Source organism: Etheostoma cragini, chromosome 7, assembly GCF_013103735.1.
Source record: "Etheostoma cragini isolate CJK2018 chromosome 7, CSU_Ecrag_1.0, whole genome shotgun sequence".
Lineage (NCBI taxonomy): Eukaryota > Metazoa > Chordata > Actinopteri > Perciformes > Percidae > Etheostoma > Etheostoma cragini.
In genome coordinates, this window is record NC_048413.1 from 6,283,062 (window position 1) to 6,303,577 (window position 20,516).

Genomic DNA, 20,516 nt, shown 5'->3' on the forward strand with positions numbered 1-20,516 from the left:
CCGTACGTACCTGAAATCATCCAGACGGTACCGTACGTACCTGAAAGCATCCAGACGGTACCATGCGTACCTGAAAGCTGCCAGACGGTACCGTGAGTAAAATGCAATTACAGGTTGTTGTTACTGTCTCAGAGTTTGATTAAACCTTGTATATATCAAGAATGTGTCCCAAAACCAAGGCCTGTAAAATATTTTTGTTCAAATCTTGTCTTCATATTTTCAACCCTTGAAATTACTTCAGTTTTACAGCCTGAAAATCACATTATCTGGGAAGCAATATCTGGACATTAATATAATGGAAGATATTGTTCAGGTTAGAGAGAGAGAGACAGGTTGGAGGGAGAGAGACTGGCAGCCCAAACTGTGTAGGGTGGAAGACAGACATCTTAACATGACTGAACCATTACAAGTTTGTCCAGCATGCACTAGATTTGGAAAGAAAAGTGTGAAAAGACTGACCTTAAGGTTAGCATAAACTGTGAGCAAAATCTAAGAGGATGCAGTTGTTTTCCTGGATTTAGTCTTACTGACCCAGAGTGACCCAGCTGCATGTCATTTGGCTCAAATTCTCCCACTTCCATTGACTCAGTCAACAGTGCTACATTTAAAAAAAAAAAAAAACTTTAATATTCAGCTCCAGTGTGCTAAAAGGAAAACAGGAATGATACAGTTTGCTGTTGCCATGGTTGCATCATAAAGTTAGGTTATCACGCTAGGCTAACAAGGCTAACAAGCTAGCACAACGTGGTGAGCTTTTTCATTTAAGCTAAAACAAAAGAAACAAATTAAAACGGAAACTAGGTGAACAGATTTCTCAGACAGAATCCGGGGACATTTTCAGATCAGAAGCGTAGGCCTACATACCTGCAAAACACGTTTTTTTTTTTTCTTTTTGTAAAACTTAAAACAGGGTCACTCGACCTAGAGCTGTTCTCATTAGGGGCTAAGCCCCCCAAGCTTGTTTCTGCAACAGCTCATTGAGTATCGTACGCAGTAAAAACTGTTGAGGATATATTTTCCTTTGACACTGATGCAGTGTTAAACGAGATCTCTGCAGTCAGCAGCAGAGAAACAAGCTACAATGTAAGTTATTACAATTGTCCAGCTTGTATTTACACTTATAAAAGTGCTTGTTTTGCTACTGACAGATTGAGATTAATATTCAAAGTGTCTGACATCATCATGGAAAGGACTTCTAAGGAGGTTTATCTTTCTGTTAAAGATTAAGATCCTTTTTAAAACATAAAAGTCCGCGAAATTACGTTCGCTAAACCCACCAGACTCCATGTAAATAATCAGTAATTTTAGCATTGTAGAATACGACTTCCTAAAACGTCTCTGAGCTCTGAGCAGCGGTGGCTGTCTTGAGCCTGCGTGTGTTGGGTTTGCGACTATTGTCTACGTTTGGTCAATGTTTTCTTTTTTTCATTCCAATTTTGGGTCTGTCAGTCACAGTGAAAACCGGGGACATTTCTGGGGACAGATCCAGCCGGGGACGTCTGGTCACCCTGAGAAGATACTTTTTGATGGCAATTATTAGTAGAATTATTAACTCCGCTATACTTGCATGAGTGAATGCCAGTGTTTTGGTGGGGGGTTTAGTGGTCCAAACAAAATATGCAATTTCACAACATTTTGGAATACTAGTTTTAAAACATTGGAAAAGCTAGTGCAGATAATACATAAATATCACTCAAAAAGCCTAAAGACAAAACTTGCCAAAGACGTCCCATGGGGACCAGCTACAACCATTACATCCGAGAAAAGTCATTCATGATATACTATAGCTGTCTTGGGGATTCGATGCTCACAGTGGTTTTACATTCATTCAGCTTAGGTGGTCCATAAAAAAGCTTGGGTGCTGCGCTTAGCCCTACAATGGTGGCGGAAAACCCTCAATGCCGTAAGATGCAACATTTTTCTTTATTATTCTAATGATTATAGCAATAATGGGACAAGGCTTTGAGGAGTGGCGTTTGGTCTTTTCATGACAGACATTTTTTTAATCTTCCACAACAGGAACACACAGTGTCTCCTCTGTTCTTTTGTGGTCTACAGTGAAATGTTGTATCAATAAAATGCAGAGACAGTCAGTATTAATAATTGAAAGGCACAGTTGTTCGGCTGGGGTTCTTATCTCCACAGTGCAGTTAATTTGATGTTCTTGTTTTTCTGTTTTGGATTCAACCTGCAATGCACCACCAATCCCTGCAAATACCTCCAAAACTGAGAGAGTGGGAACTAAACGAATGATCTGTTGAGGCTAACGTCCTCTGCCAGCCAAGGTCTTGTTTAATAAACCTCCGGATGAGATGTGAGAAATAACGTGATCAAAAGAAGAATAAGCCTGCTCAATTCAAACCCACACACCTGACACTGCAGCTGATAATGAGAAAAGGAATTTGTAATGAGGGTGTGTGTGTGTGTGTTTGGTGGAAGGGCTGGAAGGTGGGTTATAAGTGCATTCAGTCATTCAGTAGCTACAAGGGCTTAAAGAATGCCTTTTGTGACTTGCATCAACGCTCGGGGGTGAATATCAATATCTGAGGCAGGCATTCGATCAGTAGGAACTGTTCGCTCAGCAGAGTGTGAGAGGGCGATCCAAGCTCTCATTTACCTCTCTGAAAAAAAGTCTTGTGCTGCCTTTCACACACACAGCAGGTGGTTCCGGCACAGGCCTGATTGGAATACAATCAGCCAACTCAAAATTCAACAAATTGGTCAATAAAGACAATGGGTTATCATCCCAGCCGCATCACAACGGAGGAATTAAAGTCCCAGGCTTTCCAATTAACCATTCTTATTTTCATAATCGTGTCAAAACTAGAGAGGGGATACTCAGCTGTGAGCGGGGAGTTCGGAAGGTAAATTTGTTTGAGTAAAATGACTCTGCTGCTGTGAGCCTTTTAGCTACAGATGTGTTCCAGCAGCTGTATGATTTGCAAACCTAATGTGCTCTTTTGTCACAGAAGAGAAAATGGGGCACATTAAAGCCATGAACTTTTATATTCTCAAATCCCTTGAAGCTGAGATGAGGTGGAGAGAAAAAGGAAAATTACAAACAGACTAAAAAAAGAACATACTGTATATTCTGGAACAGAGGTTTATTGATTGTTTTGGCAAAAAAAACTGAGAAAATTCCACTTTGGTGACCAACTGAAACCGTTCTAATAGAAAGACCATGTAATGTATAGTGGTGTTGGTCACAAACACCTAAACTGTGAAAACTGTTGTGTTGGGCTACGTAGTTAATACTTTTTATTTAAGGCTAACTCCACATTGGTTGTCTGCAAAAACCACATTGGTTGACTGCAAAAACCACATTAGTTGTCTCTAAATCCACATTAGTTGTCTCTAAATCCACATTAGTTGTCACTAAATCCACTTTTTTTAATCTAAATCCACATTTTGTGTTTGTAAATCGAAGTTTGTGTCTGTAAATCCACAGTTTGTGTCTCTAAATCCACATTTGTTGTCTCTAAGTCCAATTTTTTTTTCTTTAAATAGAATGTATATTAGGCTACGTAATTAATACTTTTTATTGAAGTCTAACTCCACATCGGTTGTCTCTAAATCCACATTTTGTGTTTGTAAATCCACATTTTTTTTGTCTGTAAATCCACATTTGTTGTCTGCTAAATCCACATTTCTTGTCTCTAAATCCAATTTTTTTGTCTCTAAATCAATATTTGTTGTTTCTAAATCGACTTTTTACAATCTAAATCAATTTTTTTTGTCTGTAAATCCACATTTCTTGTCTGTAAATCCACATTTTGTGTTGCTAAATCTACATTTGTTGTCTATAAATCCACATTTGTTGAATCCAAATCCACATTTTGTGTCTTTAAATACACATTTGTGTCTGTAAATCTACATTTGTGTCTGTAAATCCACATTTGTTGTCTCTAAATCCCCATTTGTTGTTACCCATTACTTTGACTTGCCTTTAGTTATGTGTAAAAGTGGCTCAGCTGATATGATATGACTGAGTGATAGAAACACACTAATGTGCACCTCTACTGTACAGACACACCACTGTGTGTTTGCAGCTCTGAACCAATCAGATTCCTTCAGCGTTGACTTTTGGTTTCACATGGGAAACTAATGATGATTTAATTGATTAATCTGTCAAATATATTAGCAGTGAGTTGTTGAGTTCCGACATGTGCCCCCCCCCCCCTCCCCTTTCCTGTCTTTAGTTGTCCTGTCTAATAAAGGCAAAAAAATATGCAATGTTGCAATCGCACCAATTTACGCTAATTCAACCAATCACCGCCACTTTGGCAATTTTGACCAATAACCAATAAAGTTTTCCGCGACTTCAACCAATCCCAGCAATCCCAGTATCAGTCAGACTCTGAGGGCCAATGACCAAGCAGGAGTGAGAGCGGGTTGACGTCACACATACGTTGCCAAATTCGTTTCCTTGTTTCGGATATAAAGATGAGCTGTGTGTGACTCGAACATCTCACATTCACCAACAAAATGTACAGCGAAAACATTTCGGACCATCCTGCTAACTAGAATACATCTTACATTTCGCAACTTTTTTGCAACTTTCTCTGTCTCTTGCAACTATGTCGCAAAAATACAAAAAACCTTGCATCTTTTATCGCAATTCTTTACAAAAGCTCCCTCAACATCAGGCATTTTGGGCCGTAACAATCTCAAAAAATTCTCTTCAGAATGTTACAGCGCCATGTTGGACCGAGTGTTTCTGCTCCAAATGTCTAATATTGACATGAATGTAGAGCTGGGCAATATATCGATACGAAATCGATATTGTGATATGAGACTAGTTATCGTCTTAGATAATAATATTGTTATATGGCATAAGTGTTGTCTTTTCCTGGTGTTAAAGGCTGGGTTACGGACTGTAACTGTTCAATATTCTGCCTCTACCCACTCATTACAGCCACATTACTGATGGTAATTTATCAAAAATCTCATTGTGTAGATATTTTGTAAAAGCACCAATAGTCGACACTGCAATGGGTATTTGATTTACTCCACATCACCCAGCACTACATGAATGGATGATCCAGCTTACCACTGGATCCTAAGAGCCTAGTGAGACAACTAGAAGGTAGAGTAGAGCCATACAGCCTCATGTCCATGGTGACAAACAACGCCCATTTAATCGGCTAATAACATTCAAAACAGGTGCACCTTCTCGGTCTGTAGCACTCGCTGTAACCACATATTGCTTTATGTGGAAATCTATGAATTATAGGAAAAGATAAATACATACAAGAAGACTTTTCATACAACCCCCCCAATCTATATATCCTCCAACTTTATGAGAAGCAGCTTGTCTGGAGCATCAATGTGGCGGAAACAATTTACATCAACGGCTGCGTAACATGCAATGGCATTTAATGTCCCCACAGCTCTGTGGTGGACGCCAGTGGCGCTGCGATGTAAGTTCAATTCCTCCGCTGAGAATGATGTGAGCTGACAGCGGATTTGGTCAGGATTGGTGTGGCAGGCACTCTGTGAACAGGAAACCCCCCCATCCTTGAAAAAGCTGCCACAAATATATCCTGTTTTCTTGTGCACCTGCTGACAAAGCTAAAGACCAATTTCTCAGTAAAACAGAAAGCCGCAAATCAGTGCTCGTGGATTTACAAGGAACTCATTGGTTGGAAGAAGAAATAAAACAAATGTGATGGAATGATCTAAATATTGTAGGTTACAGTAATGGATACATTATATGCAACAGATTGCACAATTGGTTTGCAATCATGTGCAAAAGACCAATTTCTCAGTATAACAGAAAGCCACAAATCAGTGCTTGTGGACTTGCAAGAAACTCATTAGTTGGAATAAGTAATTAAAAATGTGATGGATTAGCTAAAGATTATGGATGACAGATCACATACTTGGTCTACAATCATATAAATCCTGATACACTTACTGCAGTGTCATTCTAAAGTTTCTAAATTTTCCCCACAAAAACAAAATTGCACAAAAACATTTAAATCTTTTAGATCAGCTATGTAAACAATCGTAGAGCTTAGGGACATCTGCTTTAATAAAATCTATAAAACTACAATTCTTCATGTCTCGCATGGGCTCAAACTATTGTTTTTAATTGTCATTGCGACATCAACAATGCACAATGAACACAGTCAGTAGAAAACTGCATATCACGATGCAACATTTCTGTCATTCTTTTATTATTTCATTTCAATGTTCAATTTGTTCAATTAATTCAATTCAGCAAGCAATTTGTTGTGTTTCAGCCGAATACTGAAAGCAGCTGAAGTGTAGAACTGAATAGACTTTTAATATTTGTTTATTCATTGCAAATAATATTGTTATTGTGATGTTCAACAATGTTATCGCATTTAGCATATTTTCTCTGCAATGTAACACTAATTTCAGCCGTTCCCTCGACATCACCACAATTCGGACCATATTTACTCACAACTAGGATTCACACAACAAAGACTTAACACAAATCCGGTAGTAGAGTCGCTTCATTAACAATGCATTTGAAGGGAGGGATTGTTCCTTTAAAGAGAGTGAAGCTCACAAAGCAACAGATGCACGACGCTGCAACAGATGTGTAAATCATCCCTGATGAATATTTCAAAAGAACTCAGGATGTTGAAATTTTGCAGAGCAGATTAAACACACAACATTACAGCTTCATGTTGTTAACCCAGGCGAGTCGGCATATATTTCTGAAAAGGTTTGTTTGTTTCTCATTGCTTTTTGTTAGCCTGAGTGGTCGGGACAGCATCAGCTGGCATTAGTCAGCCTTAGGCGTATCTATTAACGTTGTAGGAGCTCTGCAAACTGTGGAGTCAATGTGAGTTAGTTTCATACACCTTTGGTTCCCTGTTGCCCTGGGTTCACAAAACCTCATTAAGGATGTTTTAATAGCTCAGTCGGAGCTCTATCTGACTGCACATGTGGAAAACAGAAGCAAACAGAGGTAAAACTATATGTTCAATGGCAGAACAGTAAGCATTCACGCACAAGTTAAACGGCGCAAAATTCTTTAAAACTAGCTTTCTTCTGGGGAAAAGACAAGCATGGACACTCACTCCGCAAAGCTGCTGCCTTTCAGCCAGTATAGATCAGGAGTTAGTTGTAATCCTTACCCAGATGTTTGCGGTCCGAGCTGTGGCTGGACAACAGGAAGAGGTAATCCTGACAGGTGTCCTGATCCAACAGGGAGCTGTTGTGCAGGCAAAGGTCAACAATGAGGGTCACCGCTTTCTGACAGACCATGTCATACTCCTCTCGGTCAGAACTCATGCTCCCAGCTGCATCCTCGGCCGTGTGCGCGCTCATCAAGGGGGGTTAACACACACGCAGAGACACATACGCGCAGCAGCAGCAGCAGCCCAGCATGCAGAAGATGAATGCAACTTGTCCCCGTCATCGGCTGATTCTTCTCCTCCACGGTCTCTCAAGTGTTATTACACACACACACACTCTCTCGCTCTCTCTCACTCTCTCTCACTATGTGTGTGTGTGTTTTGCCTGTATGCTGGGCCACGGACGCTGAATGCATACACATGTTAGATGTGTACTAATATGCGTGTTATGTGTAATGTTTTGTGAGGACTTAATGAATCACATTTGTCCCCAGGTGATAGGACACAATTATTGCATCACACGTATGCTTAAAAAGCAAGTTGCAACTAACCAAAGCCTAACCAACCCTCCATCCTCCTCTTTTCATCCACCTGCACCTTTAATCTGACTACACATGTAATGTCCACACCTTCTCTGAGTATGCACAAACTTGAAAAAAACAACAATGACAACCACTGGGATTGTTTTTCTCACTGTTTGACTAACTCGGCTGGTCCCTGCCGGTCAAACTGTCTCCTGGGGTCAATTCCTCTCTGGACTGAACCACTTGTGACCTGCCAGGTCTCTCCGCTCTCATTGACAGTCCCCAATCACTCTGATTGCGATCCCTGAGTGTTTACGACCTGTAATGATGAGGGTTTAACTATTTCTGTGTGCGTGTGTGTGTGTGTGTGTGTGTGTGTCTGTGTGTGTGTGTGAGAGAGAGAGAGAGAGTGTGAGAGAGAGAGAGAGAAACAAGGACAGGGAGAGAGACAGTCACAAGGTTGCATACAATGCAAACTTGTGCACTTATAATACAGTTGTGAGAATCCATAGCTTAAGTAAAAGTAGCAATTCCACAACGTAAAAATACAATATAAATATAATAAAGTAAAAGTCCTCTATTCAAGATATTCAGGATTACACTTACGTAAAAGTACAAAAGTATTAACAGTTAAGGTAAAAAGAAAATTTGTTAGGCAAAATGGTTTTAGAGAAATGGTTACAGAGTGTGTGTTTGTGTGTGTCTGTGTGTGTGTGTGTGTGTGTGTGTGTGTGTGTGTGTGTGTGTGTGTGTGTGTGTGCACGTTTACATGTACTGTATATGTATATATAGGCTGAGTTAAAATAATCAGTTTCCCATTTAAATTAAGCTTTAAGTGATCTGATATAGATAAATAAAATTCGGAAATTGATCTTTTAACATATTTATATTTTGTCAAATGTACATGAACAGTCACATTAACCGGGTGCATTACAAAAAAAATGTAGGTTAGAATAATCTGCCCCCCCACACCCGACCTCGCAGAGCTAAACTGTATCGCACGCATTGTGACCTCGACAGGACATCAATCAGCACCTTACCTGCTGCCCTCCGGGTGCAGGTAGAGCACTGAGCTGCAGAAAGGCTCGCTTTGGGAAAAGGCTGATCCCCACAGCCTCAGTCACCTTAGACAACAGTGAGCACTGTTGTTTCTGTGTGCTCTTGTCGGTGCATATGCGCGGTGCTGTGGTAAGGAATTTTCCTTTGGGGACAATAAGGTCTAAAGTCTTCTTCTTCTTCTGTCAGAGAACTAGGTGTAAACTGCGATGTGAAAATTGCTTTAATGTATCTGTTGGGACACTGCAGCTAATGCTGTTTTTCCTAAAACCTCTAAGGATTCCATCTAAATGAATTTATTTTATCTGATAATTAGAATTAATGAACATTCAATTGGGTTTGTTTTCAAATCAGGGCTGTAATGATGGGCACAAAACCCCAGGCAAGGAAAAAAAAACTAATTGACTTGACTTTTCCGCTATATTATGTTGAACTATATGTGAACCTACTTTGCCCTTATTCCTTAATTATGTTCTTAAGCATTAATTAAAGTAATTTAATAAACCCTGTGACGAATAAGGCACCAGAAACACGATTTCATGCCTGACTCACTACACAGTAATATTGAGTTTAACCAGATCTCGGTTGACTCCCTTCCCTAATTTAGTTAAAGCGGGTCGGTATTACTATGCTGTCTACGATGGTGGAATATTATTCAGAGATATCTTAGATAATTGAGAGCTTATCGTAGCCCCCGCCCCCTAAAAGGTTGGGTCAGGGGGGGTCTACTGCGCTTCCTGTTACTGAAGATTGGATTTAGTCTTCATGGGCGATCCTGATTAACAAGCAACAAGAAATTTGTTTCCGGTGGCGGGTTTTCAAAAGATTCAATTGCTTCTGTGCATCTGCTGCTGCTGATACTGACCCCCCCACCCAATCATTTGCCCCAAGGCCTCGTAAATGCAAATAGGTTTACTGCCTACCTGTATTCACATTCACAAGTCAGAGCTTGGAAATCCAAACAGAATCACTCAACGATATCCTTCCAGTGCTGTTTTAATGGTGGAAGAAAATAGACCCGGGGCGTAGCAGTTCTTCCTCCTGCATTATTCTGAGGGTGTTGTCCAAGGATGTCCAGTATCTCAGACAGATAATGCCACAGCTTCCTTGTTAACACATATTCCATCACATGGAGACACCTGGGAAATAACCTGCCATGAAAAAAGATAATGCACCATTACCAAGAAAAGCCTCCAACGTTCCCCTTGTTTTCCCCATTAATAAAAATCCTATCTGCACGTCACAGTTGGAGGTAAACTTCAAATCACAATACATATGGGTGTAGGGTGCATGATATATTATGTAGCAGATAGATCAGACACAAAATGGAAGTCAGCAGAATAATATCAACAAAAGGCCAGTGGTGGAACAAAGTACATTTACTCAAGTGCTGTACTCAACCCTTGTGTGGTCTTCCCGTTAACCATGAACTTGTCCTTCCAGGTCAAACTTGAAAAGGAAATTTCTTTTGTGCTTTTCTGATGTTTTTGTCGCATTTTCTAATTTATTTGTCACTTTTTCCATGCTTTTAGCACTTTTCAAAAAAACTGAGATGGTTTAATGATAGATTTTACTTATTCTTTGAATGAATGGTCAACAAAGCTCATTTGTATCAAATTATACATAAGTTTTTAGTTAAAAAGGCAGAAATTATGAATTCTTTTGATTAATGGTTAAAATTAGAAGATGTTGAGTGGATTACAGATGGGTATATGTCAAAGTTTAGTCCGTCTCTGTTTTGAAACCATTAAAAAAAAAAAATTCAAATGCTATAAGATTAAATAAAACACCCAAATAATTCAATGAAAGTGATCATTAATGTTACCTGAAGAAAAAATGGAAACATCCAGGTGATTTTTGGGCAATTTGGTTGAAAGAAATCCATATTTCTGATTTAAATCCCCTTTGATACGGGTCAATTTGACCCAAGAACAGGGTTAAGTATAAATTCAAGGTACATAGTTTATTTTCCATTTTTCATTTCCTGTTTATTTGTTAGGGACAGATTCTACCACATAGATATTTGAACAAAAAATCTCAAATGTACAGCATAACAGCATTTATACAGTAGCTATTGCTAAATTGCTATGCCCGTCTCTAGAAGGGCTTTTAATGAAACAGCCATAATAAAAATAGACTTATAAGTACATAAACAAGCACATACACTACCGGTCAAAAGTTTGGGGTCACTCACAAATTTCCATTGGACTCCATTATAGGCAGAATCCCAGCTGAGATCAGTTGCCTTGTTTTTTTTCAACCAGGGCAGCAGTTTCCAGATTACATTATGTGCTTTCATAATTGCAAAAGGGTTGTTTAATGTTTTCTTAGTTAGTTTTTTAAAATAATATCAGATTAGTAAACAAAATGTGCCTTTGGAACATTGGATGAATGGTTGCTGATAATGGGAAATGTAGATATTGCATTAAAGATCAGCCAACCACCCAGATCAGCTGGTATCCTTTCTATAATGGAGTGGAATGGAAATTTGTAAGTGACCCCAAACTTTTGACCGTGGATTAGTCTACACTTTTACCATATGTCACCCCACCCCTATAAGTGATCATCAATTAAAAACTACTTCAGTTGAATTTGAAAAAAGCTTATGATTTTGTATTGCTTTTATAAAAAAGGTGTCTGGCCAAAGGTGGTTTTTCTGTAAGATATTTCACAGTTTCCTTAAATTTCCAATGGACATGTTAAACTTCAATATTCCCCACACTGATAGCTGTGTTGTAATTCTGTTTGAACATTAGGCTCTAAACACATTCTGTCCCTTTAAACTGCCGCAGGTCGGATTCAAACCCAGGCCGCTGCAGGACTCAGCCAACAGGGGGCGAAAGCTCTTATTGGGGGAGCTAGAGGCCGCCCCTATATTATTTTTTTCTGTTGTTTGTTATACATTATGAATAGCTGTTTGAGTTGTCTTTTCATACAAGATGTTTTACACAAAATCACCTTTCTAGATCTTATGAACTGCTTCTATGCATCCACATCAACTTGATTTTTCATTCTAATGTACATTGATTGAAGGTCCCATGTCATGCATATTTTTCAGTTCATATTTATATTTAAGGTATCTACTAGAACATTTTGAATGCTTTATATTGACGCATGACATCAACTTTTACTGAGAAATAAAAGAAGAGTCATCTATATATCTATCTATCTATCTATCTATCTATCTATCTATCTATCTATCTATCTATCTATCTATCTAAATCTTAACACGTTAATACGTCATACACTGCTCTATATGCAAAAATTGGGATTTATAAAAAACAAACTTTACGGGAGAAACACGTTAAACTGTGTGAAACTGAGACCATTGTGTAAAATAAATCAAATATACTGCTTCTCAATAATAATATGAAGAATCCACAATGCCATTCTTTCATCTAATAGCCCACACTAACACCCGTTTGATCTATGTGGTGAAAAACAAGAATAACAATAAAACAAGCTAGTAACGTAAATTCAAAAAAATTTCAAAAAGAAAACTCAAAAACGGGATCTGGCTGGCCATTTGCCCAATATACTTCCACTTCCCTTGACTATTTTCATTTTATGCAACCTTTTTATTTCTCAGAGAGGAAAATTGTACTTTTTACTCCCATGCATGACAGCTTTAGTTACTTTACACGTTTTTTCATACACAATCTATCTCCAGATTTGGTGATTTTGAATTTGAATGTTTCTGATAAACTGAAGGATTTCAAGAATACTTCACCTCCCAAATTATCATTTGTGTATCAGTTACTCACCCTGTAAGAAAAAATTATGTTGCTTTTCTTGCATGACTATTTAGGGAATGAAAAATCCAATAACAGTAAAAGTTCTTCATGAATTGAAGCTATAGGTTGGGTCATTCATACTTATATGATTTATTTTGGGGATGACGTTTTCCTTTACGTATTCCTTTGCAGGCTGAGTAAATTCTCCTGCTTTTTAAGCTAAACACATTTGTAAAAAGCCTCTTGGATTTGCTCATAGACTGTACCATGAACCTAGCATCTGTAAGGTCACCCGTTGGTTTGTGGGCTGCCATTTTGAAGCACTGACTTCGGCCATCTTGGTATTTTGCAACTGGATGTGATGTTTGGTTTTTAGAAAAAAATTGTGGATGTGTCGATTTTTGACCGAGGGTGGAGTTGGGGTGGACGACACCGTCAAGTTGTTGTTGTTTATGGTTTCGTGCCCCTGTCCTAAGCTAAACGTTAAAGAGAGAAAGATGATCATTTTCAACCACTTCTGAAGCGAATCATCCAGCTGAGATTTACCGGCAGGGAAACACGGACCGCCAATCGGTAATCTTTCACTTAAATGGCCCACGACATGGTGATCTTTGGATGCTCTTTGATTATATAGACCTTAGTGGTCCCCTAATACTGTATCTGAAGTCTCTTTTATATACACCTTAGTGGTCCCCTAATACTGTATCTGAAGTCTCTTTTATATACACCTTAGTGGTCCCCTAATACTGTGTCTGAAGTCTCTTTTATATACACCTTAGTGGTCCCCTAATACTGTATCTGAAGTCTCTTTTATATAGACCTTAGTGGTCCCCTAATACTGTATCTGAAGTCTCTTTTATATCGACCTTAGTGGTCCCCTTATATTGTATCTAGAGCCAGTCCCACAATGAGCTTTCCTTAGTAAGTGCCATTCCTGAGTCTGTAGCCGCAGGGGGGGCAAGGTGGAGGCTGGGGGTTGTGGCCTTGACCAACTGCCACTTTGCTTGTTTGAAAGCCATGATGTGCCATGATCTCTCTCATGGGTGGGCGAAATTCTCTGGGCGGGCAAAGCAGAGAAAGGGGAGGTAACCTTGCTCCTTATGACCTGAAGTAAAAACAAACAGTGAGATAATCAAAGTTTAAGAAAAAAACACGGATAACAATATTTCAATGTTCTTTTGATATTGCAATATTGTCTTAGATTTTGGATATCTTAGTATCATAATATGGCAAGTGTCTTTGCCTGGTTTTACCGGCTGCATTACAGTAAAGTGGTGTCATTTTCTAGCTTTTCTATTATTTGCCTTTACCCGCTAAGTCATTAAATAATTTCTTGAGAATGCTTATCAAAAGTCTCAGTGTGTAAAAATCATTTGTTAAAGCACCAATGGTCAACCATACAATATCGTCGCAATATTGACATTAAGGTATTTAGTCAAGAATATTGTGATATTTGATTTTCTCTACATTGCCCACAAACTCATTCTGTTATTTACTGGGATAATAAATCAAGTGCTCCACAAGTACTGACGTGGAGTATTTTCACAACGTAGTATTGGGATCTGAACATTGATATGGCATTAACTGAGGCTGAAAACATCAGCATCAAATCAAAGAAAATATTATCAACACTTTATGTGTTGAAATGACCGCCATCATTGATTAATCGGATCAGATTTAACAGCCCAGTACATTTCACCATCCAATATTCAGGCGCAAATAGAAAGAACACAAAATAGTATCTTCCATACAGATGTTTCCATCTCTAAACATCTGCAGCTAAAGTTATTAAAACAAAACAAATAAAGGCCTCTGTGGGCTGTTAATTAATGTGACAACCAAGAAGGACTTCTGAATGAGCTTGTTTTAGATAAGATTAACAATCCATCAGATTTAAAACATTTCAGCTATCTTCAGGGATTCTGCCTATAAGCTATAAATAAATGAGGAGGGTTGTGATGGTCATATTGATCATTTTGAATCAGGTGCGGGCATATTTTTGAGAGTAAATGAGGGGGTTGTGGCACACGAGGTCCTCAGTTTGATATGCAAATCAACTTAATCCGAGGCCAATCTTTCTGTGGTGACAGCCCCGTGGCTGCAGATGTTAAACTTGATTCATCGTGGCAAATGCATGACAAAAGATTGGCTCACTCAAAGCTATGCTAATCAACGTCAGCACTTCTTCTCCCGAGGGCCGCGGCGGCAGGATTTCCACACTATGTAGTCAGATGTGTAGGTGTATCCCTGTGTGTGTGTGTCGGTGTGTGTGTCTCATTGTCAGGATGTGTTAATCAAAAGATTTCCTACTCCGCTGTGGGGCAACGAGAGAAATATTTCTATTTTGACTCGGAGTTAAGCTCATTTGTAACAGTCTTAAATTGTGTAAGCATTGTGCTCTGAAACTACAATACACCAGATGAAGCAATGATCTGTGAACAAATAGATCTGCCAATGAATAATACACAAAATCCTGTAGGATTTACAATGAAACACATGCTTTTCTCGTTAGGCCTCAAAGGATACTTAAAATATTCACAGCGTTTTTTTAAAAGGCTGAGCACACAACGCAGTGATGAACGAGAGTGGCATTAGCCGTGGTATGGATGGGGATCAGCATAATTATTCTGTGTCCAGGTGAAATGTGCGCAGAGCGGTATCTCATCAAAACATGTCCTGAATGTCATTGAGATGAGGTGTTAAATTGAGTTCCTGTCAGCAGAGAAGTGATTATTGAGTCCAAAAGAACGCTCGCTGCAATGCTTATCAATCCCAAAGGCATGTACAGTAAATGCTATCAGCTTTTTCCTACTCAGTATTCTCATAATACCTTTACATGTCAACTCAATGCAAATTAAAAGTCTACACAACAAGCTCCGTTTCTGCAGGGTTCACCAATTTCAATTCAAGACCTTTAAAGACCTTTTTTAACGCCACATAAAATTCTACTTAACACCTGCTTTACAGTCATTCTAGCAAAAGAATGACAGTATAATTAAAAAAAATGTTGAGATGAGATGGTCCAGAATTATGTATGTCACGTTATTCAGTATATCCCAACAACACATGACAGTGATTCCTAACTACGCTGGACCTGGATCAGGAGCAGAAAAAAATAAGTAGTTTATTAGATATTAGAATATGAAAATAACAAAAAAATTAAAAATTAAATTAAATTAAATTAAATTAAATTAAATTAAATTAAATTAAATTAAATTAAATTAAATTAAATCAAAAATTAAAAATCATTCACAGAAATGCAATGACCATGATAAAGTGGGATACTAGCGTAGACTGTATGAATGATGATGAAAAAGTGAACAGGTGAAGTTGCATGAAATTAACCAATATTGAAATGTTGAATTAATTTAACACCCACTGCCCAAAAGTTGACACCCAGAAAAGAAAGAATATATATATATATATATATATAAAAAACATATATGTAAAAATAATAAAATATGTAAAAATACAGGCATAGGGCAGGATCTCTGCAGATACAGACATCACCACACACTTCTAGTGCTTCATGATTGGGAGGGATTACTTTTGTATGAGTCTATACATAGTTTTCTTTAGTAATAGTCTGTAAAAGCAAAACAAATATACCTTGCCTAATCTTACATGTCTTGTCCCAAACAGCCAAACTCAACCCCCAGCTCTGTTTGTTTTAACGCCATCCAATTGTCCTTTGTCTTCTTGTAATGTCTTTATTGAACCAAACATTGATAGATAGTATACAGTAAGTGGAGCAGCATGGTCTTCAGTGTGTAGATTAATGTAGCAGAGTGCTCCTCTTCAGATCTGATGCAAAATGAAGGCGGAGAGGATGAATGTCTTTGATGTATTGTCTGGGTTTTAGAGAGCGAGAGAGACGTAGGTGAAGGGCTCTGCTTTTTAAGTTGTGTGAGGTTTACAAGGAGCATTTCAACGTTTTACATTGTAATTTCTTTTATAAGATTATTTTTGGGGCTTTCCCCTTTTATTACAGCGGATAGACATGACTGCAGGTCTCAGCCAACAGGGGGCGAACGCTCTTATTGGGTGAGCTAGAGGCCGCCCCTATTTCCTTTTTTTCTGTTGTTTATTATACATTATGAATAGCTGTTTGAGTTGTCTTTTCATACAAGATGTACTACACAAAATCACCTTTCTAGAGCTCATGAACTGCTTCTGTGCATCCACATCAATCTTGATTTTTCATTCTAATGTACATTGATTGAAGGTCCCATGTCATGCACATTTTCCAGTTCATATTTGTATTTTAGGTATTTACTAGAACATTTTGAATGCTTTAATGTTCAAAAAACACTTCACTTTCTCATACTAGCTACGTTCACCCTCTGTCTAAATCTTGTGTTTTAGCGCCTGTCTCTTTAAAGACCCCTTCTGAAAAAGCTCAGTGTGATCTGATTGGTCAGCGTTTCCGGGTCTTCTTTAACTGCGCCCTCGGAGCCTCTGCACTCACATTGCAGCTGGGAAATGACTTTAACAACACTGTAGCGGCACTTTCTACCTATTTATAGTAACGTTGTGACATCGCAACCGTGCGCAAGTCCTGACGGCTCATTTAAAGGCACAGCTTCTGAATACGGGCTCTGTGCATTTTTCTCTCTCTGGATTGATTGTTTTGATACTTTCATAGTATTAATATAGCACCTTGACCTGCTTTATAATAAAAAAGACATCTCACGTTTTACAATATGGGCTCTTTAAGATTTCAAAACTTCTTAAAATATTTCTAACATCCTTTGTCCTTTTCAGTATCTCAATGTTATACACTGACTAGAAGCTCTCGGAACATGCTCTGCAGTTATTCCGAGAGCAGTTTCAATTGAAATGTGATACTTTTTAGCCTTGCTAGCATCATGGCTCTGGGGACGTTGGTCCACCCTATTATGACCAGATTGAAATACCTCTACAACGATTGGATGGATTGACTTGAAATTTGGTACGGACGTTCCCAATCCGCGTCAGAATGAAGGCACCTGGCGTTCTGATTCACTTATTTACCTCTAGTTACACAATCAGGTTGACATTTTAAGGTCTGACAGAAATATTTGGACAACCATTGGACAGATTGCCATTTAGGCTGGTACACATATTCACGGTGCCGAAAGGATGAATTCTAATTACTAATTATGATCGTCGGAGTCTTTTTCTAGCGATGTCATGAGGTTGGCTTTGAGGTTTTAAGTGAAATGTCTGAACAACTACTAAGGACTTTGCACACTGGGGGGGAGGGGGTTCCTTTGTGTAATTATTCAGCACGTCAATACATTTTTTCACACTGTTGTTTGAAACAGAACTGGAATATTACGCAGCGATAAATTCAGGTCCTTTTTTTGGAAACAGGGCTGAGCTTTCTCACCGCGAATAAAGACTTCAACCAATCACGTTGTGTTTAGAGCCCGACCGATGCATCCAGCTGATATCATCGGCCAATATTAGGCATTTCCCGATATATGTGTATCAGCATTTATAATGGCCGATTTAAAAAAAATATAATCTTTCATCAGAATCATCCATAATAACAAATTAATGATTCTGATAAATTAATATCTAAAAAATAAAAACAAACTGTCAACCATGTTATGAGCGTTGGTGTTGTATAGTCTGTCCACCAGAGGAAGCTCTACAACGTCCCTGTTAGTGATGGCGTTGCATATTCTATCCACCAGAGGACGCTCTACAACGTCCCTGTTATTGATGACGTTGCATTGTCTGTCCACCAGAGGACGCTCTACGACGTCCCTGTTGGAAACACTCAGATTATTTCTGTTTAAGTGGTTTTGTTCAAAGGACTTTAAGTTTCATATGTTAATTTTGTTTTTGCATGCATTTTATCATCAGAACTTTATCAGAAATATGTTTTGATGTTCCTGTGTTCTGTTTTGACAATAACACAAATTACTATCTTGTGATTATTTGTGAGAACTCTAAATAACTACAAATAACTAATGTTGGGGAAATCTGTTTATGTTTTGCAAAGCGTTTCTGGATTTTATTTTTAAAATATACAGTGTATTAGCATATTGGTTAAATAACCACATATCGGACTCCAGTTGTTCACTTATGAGGACAACAACAATATCCAACAACAGGAGGGTTTATGGACGGCAACCTTATCAATGTCTACCAGAGACATTCCCTTCTTCCCTTTCAAAATAAAAGCCTTGGACACATGAAACACTGCACACATGCAGTGTATGGTTACACTGTGTGACTGTTTACCAGAGGGATTTAAATTAATTATGTATTTTGCTAAAAGGAAATTCAATAAATTAGCTTACAGAAGCTTAGTGACAGCACAGCGGTGACTGGGCTGGAGTCTCCAGGGCCAACCCCAGTCACTGCTCCCAGCATCCTGGGAAACGAGACAGGAAACCTTCAGCATTTATTGGGTTTGAACTGCAGACTCTAGCTACTGTACATACACTTGATATCTTCACCGCTAAACATTAACTTTCCTCTGCTCCGGTCGCTCCTTCTCGTCCACTCATACCGTATCATGTCACTTTCTCTCTCTCTCTCTAGCAGCGTCCTTAGTAGGACCTCCATCTGTGCCACCGACATGGTAGATGAGCTGGAGCAAATATTTGAACCTTTTGTGAAACAATTGTCACCAATTTGCATTGCAATCTGTGTGATTTCAATGTGAAATATTTGAGGATTTGGCATTTTTCTGACATTTATTCATCATGCCTCCCGTGTTTAAGGGCCTTATTAGATTTTTTTTCCCGATGAATATTGGCAGACTTTTTCCCTCAAGATGAATTGTAATAACTTTGGTAATCAGAGACAATCAAAATTTTAATTACGTGCATGTTGTGCACGTCATGTCCATGCTGATGTTCCCATCAGCATGGACATGTTAATGTTGTCCGCTACCATGGCTGTAGACCAGTGTTTCTCAACAGGATAGTACATAGGGGTGGGGGGGGGGATAGATACAGCATAGTATTGCAATATTTTCAGAGGCAATAGTATATCGATGAACATGCGCCAAGTATGGATCTTTTATTATATATTATATATGTGTTGGTCAGTTTGTCCCATTTTGCAGCAATAACATTTAAGTGATATGAACAAACAGAGAAATGTATATTTTTAGATAAAACTGATGTTTCCTATTTAAAATTGGGAAAAATTTGAAGTTTGAAAATTTCTTATAAATTGCAGCATATCGCAGAATATTACAATATGTTTAAAATCGCAATAATATCGTTTGGTGGCATAAGTATCAGGATGTTATCGTATCGGGAGGCTTCTGGGGATTCTTACCCCTAGTGGTACAGCCCCCCAGGGGGCATTCAGAGGATGACAGGGGGCCACAGGAAGCTATATTGTGGAAAGGTGCATTGAGGTGCCCTCGGTGGGGCGTTAGTTTTAAGGCAAGTTTACACCAACGAATCACAACAATACGAGCTGACACCTACTCACAAAAAACTGTGGTCTGCAACAGTAAAACCTGCCAGTTTACGCCGCTAAGACGTGTATCTTACATTGTGGGAACGGGACATCAGAGTATCATACTTTTTTGTTATAAAAGTATTTATTTATTAACAAATAACACAGACAACTTACAAATGACAACAACCCAAAAAGGCAGTCAAAACTAGACTTAAATGACAACACCCCTCTGTGCCATCATATTGTTTGTGATTATATCAACTGCGATGTGTTCCAACACATGTTTAATGTATCAAGCCTTTAATATATGAAAAGAAATAGTCCCCATACTAAATGGAACTTCCTTTTAAAATAGTTACTCCTGGCAGCCAAATATTCGTGGCATGAAGTCTCCGTCATCAGTTGAGCCCAGTCTGTGAGCCCCGGCAGGTATGTATATGTGCTCTTCCACTTTCTCAGTATGAGCCTTGCTTTAGTGATGAGGCCTGCAGTTATTAGCGCATACTGTCCTTTGTTGACTCCCTGCGGTAAAAGTGTGCTCTCTCCCAGGAGACAGAACAGTGGAGATTCCGGCAACCTTTTTTATATAAAGGGAGAGAGAGGGAGGGGCTCAGACATGCAACTATGACATGAAAGACATGAAACTATGCTACGTCATTTCTCCTTACCTTTTTCAC

General features: G+C 38.7%; 1 protein-coding gene and 1 long non-coding RNA gene across 2 annotated transcripts in view; one reads left to right on the forward strand and one right to left on the reverse strand.

Annotated features, from left to right (window-relative positions):
* The window catches only part of syt6a (synaptotagmin VIa), a 73,677-nt gene extending 66,338 nt beyond the window's left edge, over positions 1 to 7,339 (reverse strand). The window contains exon 1 of the mRNA XM_034877217.1: positions 7,113 to 7,339. Within this exon, the coding sequence (XP_034733108.1) occupies positions 7,113 to 7,305 (193 nt within the window). The 5' untranslated portion in view covers positions 7,306 to 7,339. The remainder of the gene's footprint in view (positions 1 to 7,112) is intronic.
* LOC117947869 overlaps positions 1 to 19,783 on the forward strand; it is a 24,491-nt gene extending 4,708 nt beyond the window's left edge. Inside the window, exons 2-3 of the long non-coding RNA XR_004657342.1 lie at positions 9,411 to 9,415; positions 19,717 to 19,783. This is a non-coding gene — a long non-coding RNA (uncharacterized LOC117947869). The remainder of the gene's footprint in view (positions 1 to 9,410; positions 9,416 to 19,716) is intronic.
* Positions 19,784 to 20,516: the final 733 nt, after the last annotated feature.